General features: G+C 49.7%; 2 protein-coding genes across 18 annotated transcripts in view; both read right to left on the bottom strand.

Annotated features, from left to right (window-relative positions):
• Positions 1-13205, bottom strand: part of CCDC33 (coiled-coil domain containing 33) — a 323029-nt gene that overhangs the window by 18334 nt on the left and 291490 nt on the right. For all 17 annotated transcript variants that reach the window (XR_010591116.1, XR_010591117.1, XR_010591115.1 and 14 more), the window contains 2 exons: positions 4240-4376; positions 2410-2443 (listed from right to left, as the gene is read on the bottom strand). Coding sequence is in view for 14 of the 17 variants with exons in the window: in XM_042851567.2 (XP_042707501.2) it covers positions 2410-2443; positions 4240-4376 (171 nt within the window). In the remaining 3 variants the exon portion in view is untranslated. The remainder of the gene's footprint in view (positions 1-2409; positions 2444-4239; positions 4377-13205) is intronic.
• The window catches only part of LOC135974000 (uncharacterized), a 59238-nt gene that overhangs the window by 21198 nt on the left and 24835 nt on the right, over positions 1-13205 (bottom strand). The window lies entirely within an intron of this gene.

The raw sequence follows: 13205 nt of genomic DNA, 5'->3' as shown, positions 1-13205 counted from the left end.
GGTTTGATGCAGAAATTACTGCGTGAGGCTTTGTGGCCTATGTTATGCAGGAAGTCAGAGTCTATTATCATAATGACTTTAAATTCTATGAAGCTATAACCTTGGCAGGCCATTATATTTGCTCCAGTTAAATAGTTTGTGGTACTGATGGAATCAGGTGAGAAGACAACAGGTTGTGCCAGACATACAAGCAGCTGCCTTTACAGGAGAAAGCAGTCATGTCTGATTTAAAAGGGGGTCAGCCCCTCCAACAGCTGCCACAGCTGTATTGCTCGGGGCCTTGGGCAGAGACGGCCATGACAGAGCTGTCTGTGTGCCAGTACTGCTGACCTCGGCAGCTCTCAGCCTTGGCGCTGGCCTTCGGGAGAGTTGTGCATGGCTCAGAGCCTTGAGGAGGTCTGTTTGTTTTTAAACAGGGGAGACTATCAGCTGGAAATTGCACGAGTCCATTTCTCCACTTCAGTGGGGCGCCAGCCTTACTGGTGTGCGTCATGCACTGTAGCCGATTAGCACCCAGTCAGACAAATTAGTCACTCTGGGACCCATGTGCCAAAGGGGCCCCAATATTGCAACCCCCACCCTGCCACACAAGCTGTCCTTCCAGGGCATCCCTTATCGGAAAGCCATATAGAATTTAATAGGGATGAAACCTATGGGATCCTGATAAATTCTGTAGGGTTTGGGAGTCATGTTTAACAGAGAGTGAGAGCCTTTTCACAAGGTTTCTAAACCATCTTCTGTAGATGGCACAGATTTCCCTATTGCACCCAGTAGGATAGTTACACAATCAACAAGAGAAGACCTTCTGGCAGGGGCAGGGAGTACTTCATACCATTCTGAACCCAAGAGAGGTGGCCCAAGAGCAGCTCTGATGAGTCCCCTCCTTGGCTTGAAAGCTGGGTCAGGCCAGCCTGTTGTTAAGGTCAACAATTTTGGTGGGGCCTGTAATTTCTCTTGGTCCTACATGAGCTCCCCATGCTGTGATGCTATGGAAGGAGCCTGACAGAGTCCTGAAGTGCTGGAGCCTGCTGCTGGCACGTTGCCATGTGAACTGTGCTGTCTGGGATGCTAGGGAAGCTGCCCCATCTGAAACCTTCACCCAGAAGAGTTCTGCGGTTAGATTGACAGGCATTCACAGAACGGGTTTGCTCTGCTATCTCCTCTCATTTTTGCTGGCTGGCAATATGGTTCACTGGACTGAGCATGACACTAGAAGTCAGGAACCCCTAATCTCTGACCTGACTCCGGATAGGTTGCTCTATGTAACACAGACTTTGCTTGCTGATGGTCCATGGGAAATCCCAGCCTGGAGTTTGGTGCCACCTGGGACTAGCCTGTATCTAATTACCCCCTGTCCAATGTACTGTTGCTCATTGCAAGGAAATACAGAAACACATCCTGGTTACCTTTCTCTCTCTGACTATTCCCTTTCCATGTTTGTATCTCACTCTCACACTCCAGCTGCCCCAATTTTTTCCCAGAATTTTGTTCTGTGGGAAGTTTCAATTCTTTTTTTTTTTTGTACCACTACAAAAGGATTTTCTTTTGAAAGTGTGAAACAATTTAAACAAAATCAAATCCCTGCTCAAATCAAATCCTTTCATGATCAATTCTGCATAATGCTCCGGCACTTCCTATTCTTTTCTGTAGATGGCAGCATTTCATTGCAAATACTAAGATGGCCAGCCGGCTGGGATGTCTCACTATTTGCTCTTGCTTCTCCTGCTCTCTGTAGGTTGCTGGTATCTAGGTGGGAGGCCCTGTGCGTGTCACACACAGAGTTAGCTGCAGGTCTGATTCAAACCCTGTTAAAATCAATGGAAAGACCCTCACTGACTTCAGTTGGCTATGGATCAAGCCTGAATGGAAAATCCAGGTCCTCATTGTACCTACACAATGACGCTGCCAAGCTATTTATCTGTATGTGATCAATGGAATGGATCTTGTTCCCATGGCTATCCTGGGAAGTTACAAGCCACACACTTCATTTAGCCCTTCCTCCAACAGACAGGCTGCAGAGCCAGAACACAGAATGGTGCACTACAGCTGGATAAATCCTTGGGGGTTTGGTTTGCAGCTCACTCGAGAACATGATGAAACAGTCAACACCCATTGATTAACAACAGGTCTCCACCTACCCATGCTGCTTACTTCCCACCCACCTGGCGCTGCTTAAGCCCAGCAGGCTCCACAGAGTGTTACAACCATTGCCCACTGAGCACCATGTTGTCCTCTCGCTCATTTCCCTCCCTGCCTCACATCCCATCCCTTTCCTGTCTGGCCAATGTTAGCTGGCAGACCTGAAGTACCCAGTTACCCACATTTCTAGCCTGCTTTGTCCATTGCCCTCCTGGTTCCTTACCATCATGTCTCCTCTAGGAGTGAAAACTAGCAGCCCCATTTACTCACCTGATCCAGATGGAACCTGGTGACATCCTGGGTTCTGCAGAACAGAAAGCAAAGGGTCAGGGATGGGAGCCAGGCACCCTACAAGCCCATCAGAGCAAGAAATAACTAGTGAAGCCCCTTCCCCTTGTCCCTCCCTGCCTGAGAGAGGAAGCAGGTAGGTCTCAAGCCATTTTGGGCACCATCAAACCAACCCAACACGTCAAACTGCCTGGGAGCCAGTGCAGATGGTGACATGCCCCTGCTCTGAGCCACTGCTAGTCTGGCAGGCAGCCAGTAGCCCACTGCACTAATCCAGGGCCTAATCCAATGCCTATCAGAGTCAATGACTGTTGACTTCAATGGACCTTGGATCAGGTCCCAGTTTGAATCTTACAGGGCCTGGATGACAGTGGAGATGTCCCTAGGTTCTTGCCAAAGGTAGATGGAAAAAAAAAAAAAAAAACCACTGGGCCACCACAGCTAACTGAGCATCCAGGAGCAGCCCCAAGTCACTAGCCAGTACAAGGAGAAACAGGTGTACTCCCCATTAAGGAATGTCATTTCTTCTGGTGGCTTGCCCCAGTCTCCAGGCATCAGCTCTGTGCTGTCAAGGTGGGGTCTCAACCAGCTCGCTCCTGCCCAAGGCCCTGGGGAAGCCTGTGCCAACTGTACTGGGCGAGATGGAAACCCAATGCTGGAGGAGGGCTTTCTAGAAGACAGGCAAGCTGGCAGTTGGGCAGGCAGGATAAAGGTGCTGTGAGAGGGGTGCAGGTGTGTGTGTGGGGGGGATTGGGCCTTTTGCCTTGCAGGGGATGTTGGGTCCTTAAATCTCACCTGTCTTTTGTCTCCTCATATCCTCTAGCTCTTTCCCCTACCATGGACTAACCTGTCCAGCTCACCTTCTACTGAACTAGGCCCTGCTGCTGAATGGGATGCTGGGTCCCACTGCAATGCATTATGGGCAGAGCTCTGTGGTGTGAAGTGATTCCTAATGCACTGTGAAGTTCCACCAGGCCAGCAGCTGGCCAGGCTGGCTCCAGGAAGACCCAGCTCAGAAGTGGGCAGACTATGCCCAATGAGACCGAGACGCCTTGGAGGAGGAGAGGAGAGGGCTGAGCAGAAGACGGTGAGAGGTGGTTTGACTTTACCTGGCTGGGCCTGAGAGTCAGCTGGGAGGCTGGAAGTTCCCCAGAAAAACCAGTCAAAGCTCAGTGAGCTGGGATGTGTGGGCCCCATGCTAATGCTGCGCCCTTGCACCATTGGGGCCAGGGTGCAATCTCACTTGTGGCCCTAGTGAAGTGAGTCTGCTAGAGACTTCCAGCCAGCCCTTGGGATGCACTAGGAAGCCTGGCCCAATTCAACATGATTCAGTGGTGAGACATATCAGGATGGAAGGTCATTGGCCCAAGTGTGTGGGGCACAGGACTGCAGGATGGGTGCAGGGAGGGGGTCACAGGGAAGGTTGCCCACCATTCCACACAGTGTTGTTGTCTCCAGTCAGGACTGTCATTCTCTTACTAGCATGGGCAAAATATTCACAAAAAGAAAGTGCTGGGGGTTAGGAGGGAACTTCTGATATGAGCAGGTTATTCCCTAGCTTCCCAAGGCAGAGATCTCACACCTGCCTCTGAAGCCATGACAGAGACAGGATACTGGGCTAGATGGACCTTGGGGTTGGTTCAATCAGCCAATCCCTATGTTCTTAAAATGTCACTAGCAATGGACTATCCGGACCCCAATGGGAGGCAGGAAGAAGAAGCTGGTGCAGGAGGAACCAGGGGAGGTGGCTAAGGACACATCTACCAGAGACAAAGAGATTTCCAGCCCAAGCTGGAACACTGCTCCCCATACCTTCTGAGCATGTCCACATCATCCACGTCACCGTCTGCTGGGGTGGCTGCCTTTTCATATAGGAGCATCTGCTTATCTGGCAGAATCTCAGCTACAGCCTCAGGGGGCGGGAGGGAGACGTCATTATCTTGGTTAAGCTGCAAGAGGGAGTTTAGAAGGTCACCATGGATGGAACAAAACGTACAGAAGTGGGGCCGGTGCCATGCAGAACACCTCGGATGAGGGAACTGGGGCCAGATCCTCAGCTGATGTAAATTGACATAGTTCTGCTGACTTCTGTGATGCTGATTTCCAGATCTGGTCTCTAATACAGAAGCCAGCCTGATACCATATCAGAAGCTCTCCTATATCCTTCCTCTCCTTCTCTCTTTATTTAGGGCACTTGTCTGAAGAGATGCTCTGTGTTTCCTAAGAGATCATCTGGTCTGGCTGTTTACTTGGCCCTGTTTGGTCTTTCCTATGCTTCATCTTTCAGAGGAGATGAACAGCACAGCCCAGGACCACTTGGGGTCATTGAAGATCACAAAAGGCACTTTTCCATTGGTATGAAATTTCTGGTGGTATGGAACAATTCCAGAGGGTTAGTTACATTCAGTCTCTCTCAAGCCTCCTGATGTTTCAGCCTAATCATTAATTCTCAGGCAGCCTTGACATTTCAGTGCAAATTTGGAGCATTTGCCAGGATGGTCAGCATTGTGGTAAAAGCACTGGACTGGGTTCAAGAAAGCTCGGTCTAATGCGTGACCTTGGGCATGTCATGTCTGCTCTCTGTGCAGAAGGTCCAGACAGGGCCATCCCTAGGGGGGTGCAGGGCCCGGGACAAATCAGCCTCCCTACTAATCTCCTCGCCCTCTGCCCAGCACAGCCACCCGGCTGCCCCTCGCCTCCTCACCCCGATTTGCCCTACCCAAGGGATGACTGTGGGTCCAGCTATAGAACAGGGCTCCTAGCTCCCTGCTGCATTGTGAGGGACTCAGCTACTAGAGTGATGGGGCCACCTAAGAACGGAGATAAACTGTTTCACCCACTTATTAATGTAGCGGGTATGTTTGGTGAACACACATGAATCTGTATTATTGAAATATGACCATTTATATGATTAACAGTACCACTATTAGACAATTGAAACAAATCTTGTACAAAGTATGCCATGTAAAGTATTAATGGAAAAGATTCAGTCTATCAAATACGATTATCCTGTTTATATGCATGTATCATCTTTGTATCTAAAGTTATAAATATTGATTATGTACCAGTATTTCATATGTTTGCTTCTGGGGTAACACTCACAAGGTAGTTTACATCCAGTCTAGTCAGCACATTGCACATGGACCATTCAAGTAGATGGCCCATTAAAGGACAAAATGGGCCACAGAAGAAGCTTGTCCCTGCCCAGTGAGTTGTGGATGCTTTAGCCAAAATATGGGTAATGCCCTTGTATTCTTTGATAACTCATAGGAGCAGCCATGTGACCCTGGACTCCATCTTGTGCCTGTACTTTTCCACAAACTAAGACTGAGAGCAGGCCTTCCACCTGGGAGAAGATATAAAGGACCCTAGAAGCATCTTCATTTTGCCTCTTTCCTGCTCTGATCTCTGGACTGTAGACTTACACTAAAAGGAGCATTCCAATCAATGAACTGAGGACTTTATAAGCCAGCAGTTTATTCCGTCACTGCTTCAAACCTGATTTAAGAACTCTGCAAGGATTATATGTATTTGATTTCCTTAACCATTTTAACTCTCTCTTCTTTCTTTTCTCTTATAAATAAACCTTTATATATTAGATACTAAAGGATTGGCAACAGCGTGATTATTAGGTAAGAACTGAGCTATATATTGACCTTGCTGTGTGGCTGATCTCTTGGGATTAGAAGGACCCTGTAGACGTCCAGACTCACCCCTGCAGCGCCTCCTGCTGGTCATCCAGGGAATTAGCTCACCAGCCTCTGGAGCACCCTCTGCAGGCCGATGATCCGACTTGTCGTTCTCTGGCGCCCGTGTCCCTCCCAGGACCCGGTGCCCCTATTACTGGGATGCTGCCCCCCAGCAGTACCCCACAGATCTGGGTCTCCCCTCCCTGGGGAACCCCCACCCACTGTCCCCACCTTGCCTCAGCACTAGGCCACTGCCAGTCACCAACTAGCCCCCGCTCACTGGGGCAGACTGCAGTATAGGCCACTCATCACTGGCAAGGGGGGTTTGGACCTGCTGCCTTGGACTCGACCTGGGCTGCCCTCTGCAACCCCCAGTACCCCTTAGCCTAATACTAGGTCACAGCCTGGGGCTTTCCAGGCTGGCGCTCCCCATCCTTTCCCTAACCCTGCTCCACTACAGGTACCCTGTGTCTAGCTCCCTACAGCCAGACCCTTCTCTCCCTGAACACAGAGAGAGACTCTTTGGACTCCTGGATCCCAGCCTCTTTATACTGGCCATCTGGGCTCTGATTAGGGTGTGGCCCAGCTGCAGCCACTTCCCCCAATCAGCCAGGGTTTTACCTTGCCCAGCCCCAGCCCTCTGCAAGGTTTTTCCAACCTCTCAGGGCAGGAGCGGGTGTCCCCCCTGCTACAGACCCTTTGTCTCATGAAATTGGTTTTCAATAAAAACTCATCCTTAGAGGTTTTTAAGGCCCAGCTTGACAAAGCCCTGGCTGGGATGATTTAGTTGGGGTTGGTCCTGCTTTGAGCAGGGGGTTGGACTAGATGGCCTCCTGAGGTCCCTTCCAACCCTGATATTCTATGATTCATCATAAAGTCTAGTGTCTGGATGGTGAAATGAGTGCTGGAATGCCTAAGGAGACTGCATTTCTGACTTCTAGTTAACCGATGTGGTAAGACAGAAGTTTACTTTTGTTTCAGGGTTGGTCTATCTAATAATAGAATAATCACTAATTTTGGGTAAGTCTGCCCTATTTCTCAGCAGTTTGTCCTGAATCTCGTATCCTCAACTGTGACCCACTGAGGCACGGTGACAACACAGTCTTTTGCATCTGTTCACTCCATCAAAATGGAACCTGCTCAGTTTGCATTGCATATCTCATGTAAATGAGTGATTTACATCTGATTTGTTGGTGCCTAATTATCAGGGACAAATCCTACTTCAGTAAACACCACACATTGCTGAACTAATCAAACAGAGGTGACACCATGCAAACAAAGTTCTCTCCTGGCAATTTTTAAAGCATTGATTTTCTTAACTCAAGTGACAGAAATCCAGTGCAACCCCAAATATTGCTAATTCATTTTTCCCATGTTCTCTGTAACCCAAAGCAGGGCCATGTTTCCCAGCTGCTAGTCATTAACTCCGCTATCCACAATGATTTGCTCCCCATCACGACACTCTGGTGCCCAGGGCCGTAAAAGCATATTGGTTATATCTGACACTGCATCTGATCATGTTGCACCACTTCTGATGGAAAGATATCTTGACACATGAGCTTTCAAAATGCAACGCTCACAAAAAACACGCTCCGCGCTGCAGCATGGGCAGCAGTCTACCCGTGGCTGCAGAGTTCTGGCCAGGAGCTACAGAAGCACTGACACTAGCTAGCACTAGTCAGCCTGAGAACTAGAGACCAGAGAGGATCCCAGGGTCTGTCTGTGTCCAGCAGGCTCAGCAAACAATCCTCTTGCTCCTCATTACAGTTGAGCCCTGTCTCCTCGCAGCTGTGAGGGGCCCTACAATGGCAGGAGCTAACTGCCCCCTTTGCTAGCAGCAAAGCTAAGGACGTCATGGGGATGGGGGTCTCCTGTTCTGAAATGGTCTCTCCAGATTAGGGCTGCCAGGTGATTGCATGGCGCAGAAGAGGTTAGTGCGCACCGCCTGAGCTGTGTCTGTCCTGTTGCTAATGAGAAGAGTGCACTTCCAGAGCTGTCAGTCTGGCACCCTTTGCCAGCACTTAATTTAATGTGAGAGACAAAGAGAGATGGTTCATGGTCCCCTACCCCCATTTGCAGCCCTGGATACTCACGGTTGAGGAGAACGGCCTGTAGTACCAAGCCATCCACCACCTGTACCTGGCCCCTATCCTGCTAGCTCATTCCAAGACGTCTCTCCTAGACTGCTGCTGCTGCTCCTGGACAGACTCTGGGCTCCAGAGATAACTGGTGTCACCCTTCACTGGAAGGCCAGCCTTTCGTGATAAACAATTCGTTGCCAGGTGTCTGCCACTTCAAACAGCAACACGCACAGAACTATGCAAACTCCAGAGCTGAAAGGCAAATCAGCCATCCCATTCTCTGCTGTCCTGGCCACAGGGGGCTCGGACATACACTCCACCAAGGCTGCAAGCTGCCTAGGAAAAGGCAGTAGGACACCAAACTTACAGAGGAGCTGGTAGCCTGCAGCATGAGGGGAGCCAGGCGTCTTTGAGGAACTTTTTACTAGCAAGAGAGGGGTTAGGTTTAAGCAGGCACCACCTGCTTCCTTTGTGCATTCACAGCTCACACTGTGCTGCTGTTGCTACAACAAGAAGGTTCCTCTTAGCAACCGCACAGGAAAGGCTCCCTTTGAACTCCAGCTTCACTGCACAAAGTGTGCAGCCCACAGATTTTCTCACTGCCATAACAGATATGTAGAAGGGAAAGAGAAAGGTGAGCCGCTCTGATGGAGAGCCAAGGGCCTAAGGTCAGCTATGCAAATCCAGGTTTTGATACCTTCCTGATTAGCTGAGGTTAGGGTGACCAGATTACCAGTATAATATATCGGGACGGGGGCGGAGCCAAAAAGGGGGGCGGAGCAAAAAAAAAAAGAGTTTTAAGGGGCCTGGGGCATTAGCAATGAATGGACCAATCAGTTGTAGATCAGAAGAATGGACCAATCAGCTGCAGATGCAGGGGAGGGACCAATCAGGAAGTGGACCAATCTGGGCTCTTTCTGAGCTGCAGCTTGTCTGCTTTACTAAAACCAGGATATTTGCTGTTATTATTTGAAAACCCCACTGGGACAGAGAAAGCAGGCTCCAAAAAGAGGCTCTGTCCAGGGAAACCTGGACGTATGGTAACCCTGTTCAGAGGGAATGAACAGAACAGGCAATCATCAAGTGACCCATCCCCTGTTGTCCACTCCCAGCTTCTGGCAAACAGAGGCTAGGGACACCCAGAGCATGGGATTGCTAATAGTCATTGATGGACCTATCCTCCATGAACTTACTTTGTTCTTTTTTGAATGCCATTATAGTTTTGGCCTTCACAACATCCCTTGGCAACGAATTCCACAGGTTGACTGGGCATCAACAATCAGCCATTCTCAGCCCAACTGATAGCTCATCAGCTTTTCTGCTGTCCAGCACTGCCAATGGGCTAGGCCATAATTGACCTGTTTGGGTTGGAATGGGAAAGAGGCAGGTCCCTAATGTGTCTCTCCACTGCCTGTCATCCATTGCTGAATCACCCCAAGTTTATCACCCTGAGGGTTCCTTGGCAAATTATTGTCACTGATTACAAAGCAGAGATTGCTTTAGGAATCAGACCACCCCAACCCTGAAGACCTCAAATGCCTCTGTATCCTTGTCTGGGGACCCTTTTTTGAGAGCTGGTAAATAAATAAACTTGGGCTGCATGCTCAATCCAGGAGATCTGTGTATGATACTACAAGGATACCCAATACTGCACGGTTCACTTATGGTAATGCACAGAGACGTTCATATTAGACTATGCTCCTTGCTTCTGCATGGGTCGTGGCTTTTGCTCCTTGTGTTCTGGGTTGTAATTGCTGTCATTGTAATTGCTGCAGTGTGGCTTTACAAAGAGGAGAGTCTTGCAACACACTAGGAATAATGACAGGCTTGGTCTTCCTCTGTGTGCTTATTCTGCACTTGAACATCTCAGTGGAGAAAGCCTCACCAAGGACTCGACATTGGGCACTATCAACTGCATTGTTCCAAGGGAGGACAGCTATCTCAGTTAGACCAGGATGGAGAGGAGGTGTCTGATGCAGCTATTCCCTGGCCTTTCAGGTCCCTGGCCTTGAATTGGCACTGGAAGCAGATGTTGATCCATCGGAGAGCAAGGAACCCAGGTGTGAAGAGTCCGGTGCTTTCCTTCCTTAGCTAAGGAGATGGGCTCTGCCTTCTGCACAAACTGGAGATTCAGTGTGGCTTCCATATGTAGGCCCACATACAGCACAGTGAGTTATCATAGTCCAGCCTGGAGAAGACCGAGGCACAGTCCCCATGGCTATCCAGTTTCCTTTTGAAAACTTCCAGCGAAGGAGCTTCCATGACCTCCTTAGGCAGTCTGTTACATTGTCCTACTGTACTTACAGCTAGGAAGTTTTTCCTCAGATTTAATCTATATTTGCTAGGCTGTAGTTTGAACCCATTTTCCCTAGTCCTGCCCCCTGATCCTCATTGAAGAGCAAGGGGCATCACTTCCTGCCAAGCGGAAGCAGCTACCATGATGGACAGGATTAGCGATGATGGGCCCAAGACCCACACTTAGGGTAGGAGGGTGAAGCAGTTTGATGGCAAGAGAGGTCAACATTTTGGCAGCTCTTTGGAGCATTTCCTCATCCCCCCCTGCACCACTCTAACCTTCCCTGCAGTCCATTTGAGCTAGTTGCTCCCTGTGCAGGTGCTAATCTCTTATAGACAATTTGCACACCTCACACAGAATCATAGACTATCAGGGTTGGAAGGGACCTCAGGAGGTCATCTAGTCCAATCCCCAACTACATCATCCCAGCCGGGCTTTGTCAAGCCTGACCTTAAAAACCTCTAAGGAAGGAGATTCCACCACCTCCCTGGGTAACCCATTCCAGTGCACAGGTGACATATCTGTTAATCTTTCATATACCACGGTGATGAGGGACACACAACCCCATGGAGGTGCCAAGAAGGAGCTATAGAACTGTGTGTCACCATGATATTGCTCGTAGCAAAGCCCACGGGAACTCACCTCCTCTCCAAGAGGCCTCAGAAAGGAAGGGAAGAGAGACTAGACAACACTGAATGGAAACTATTGCATGGGCTGGATACTGAATGCGACTGCAGCACACCCCCTTGGACTCCTCCAGCAGGTCAGTGCCTAGCCAAACATTTCCTACAGATGCCCCAGGCCATCCACCCAAAACTGCATAGACGACAGGACAAGCTGGGCCTGCAGCAGCACTGGCACAGCTGTGTGAGGGAATCACAGACATTTAGGCTAACCTCCTATCAAGATGCAGGATTTATTGTGTCTGAACCATCCAAGACAGATGGCTATCTGTTTCCTTTTGAAAACTTCCAGCGAAGGAGCTTCCATGACCTCCTTAGGCAGTCTGTTACATTGTCCTACTGTGCTTACAGCTAGGAAGTTTTTCCCTCAGATTTAATCTATATTTGCTAGGCTGTAGTTTGAACTCATTGTCCCTAGTCCTGCCCTCTGTGGTAAAAGAGAACAACTTTTCTCCACCTTTTTATGGCAGCCTTTCAAGTATTTGAAGACTGCTATCATATCCCCCCTTAATCTCCTCTTTTCCAAACTGAACATACCCCGTTCCTTCAGGGCCGCCTCTAGGTTTTTTGCTGCCCCAAGCAAAAAAATGTTTGGCTGCCCCCGCTCGCCAGCCCTGGTCTCTCTCTCTCTCTCCCTCCCCCCGAAACTGCACCCTCCTGCCACCCCAGCCCTGGGTCACTGGTAACTCGCTCCCAGGGTGGGTCATTCAGCAGGAATTTTGGATGTGCACAGAACACAGACAGGATTGGTTCCCATATGGTTACAGAACTGCAGTAAAGTGGAATAATTTTCAGCTTGTGTGATTGAAGGCAATCTGGATGCATATTATAAGGCTATCCTACATAAATGAGGAAAAGTTGAGGTGGCTTTATTATTCTTTTGTTCCATTCTTTGTTTCTATGGGGAATTTGCCAATGCAATATCACTGTCTTCCTTTTAAAGAAATAAAACCAAAACTAAAAAAAAAAAAAAAAAAAAAAAAAAAAAGCAATGGCTGTTGAAAATAGCAATTCCAGTCCTAATAACCACTGGGAAGCATTTCTTGCTCAATTTATTCTACTTTTTCTACAGCAAGTTACAGTGGATCAGTATATTTGATTTGGGAGAAATTAAGTAACAGCTGCCCAAATTGAGCTTGAGCACTCCTGAATTTTGAGGTGTTCATATCTGGAAGGCAGGTGCTAGATTCCCTTTCTGAATATTAGCTAAATCTGGAAAGGAAAAGTCCATTTCTGCTTCCATGGCTCAAAAGTGTAAATCCTCCTACGTGCCTGGTACTGTATCTAAAGCTGCCCAGGTCCAGAGCCTCCCCTCCCTTACTTTTCATTTTAAATTCTAGTGGGATCCACGTACCTCCCTTGCTAGGCTTCAGATAGAGAGGTACACTGTCCATTTAGTCCACCCAATTCTTTCTTTGGGGGAGAGCCCAGGGCTGGGGCGGCAGGAGGGGGCCAGAGCTGGGGCAGCAGGAGGTGTGGGTGCGGGGGGGGGGGAAGAGCCCAGGGCTGGGGCAGCAGGAGATGCAGGTGGGGGCCAGAGCTGGGGCAGCAGGGGGTGCAGGTGTGTGGCGGGGAGAAGAGCCCAGGGCTGGGGTGGCAGGAGATGCGGGTGGGGGGAGAGCCCAGGGCTGGGGCGGCAGGAGATGCGGGTGTGTGTGGCGGGGAGAAGAGCCCAGGGCTGGGGTGGCAGGAGATGCGGGTGGCGGGAGAGCCCAGGGCTGGGGCAGCAGGAGGGTGCAGGTGGGGGCCAGAGCTGGGGCAGCAGGGGGTGTGGGCAGGGGAGAGTCCAGGGCTGGAGCAACACGGGAGTGCGGGGGAGCCAGGGCTGGGGTTAGGGGCAGCAAAAAAGCTAGAGCTGGCTCGGTCCCTACCATTCACAGCAAGCTGCAGCATGAGGTTTCAGTTCCACACTCCTTCCCCCTCCCTTTGCTGTTAATTGCGGCCAAGGGAATTCTGGGAAATGTAGTTCTTTCCCTGCTCCAGGGCTGGCTCTATAGGCAGGGAGCTAACCAAGGAACTACAGCTCCCA

The sequence above is a fragment of the Chrysemys picta genome, chromosome 10 (assembly GCF_011386835.1).
Source record: "Chrysemys picta bellii isolate R12L10 chromosome 10, ASM1138683v2, whole genome shotgun sequence".
NCBI classification, from domain to species: domain Eukaryota; kingdom Metazoa; phylum Chordata; order Testudines; family Emydidae; genus Chrysemys; species Chrysemys picta.
The sequence above is the reverse complement of the archived record's forward strand: the minus strand, read 5'-3'. Positions and strand labels throughout refer to the sequence as shown.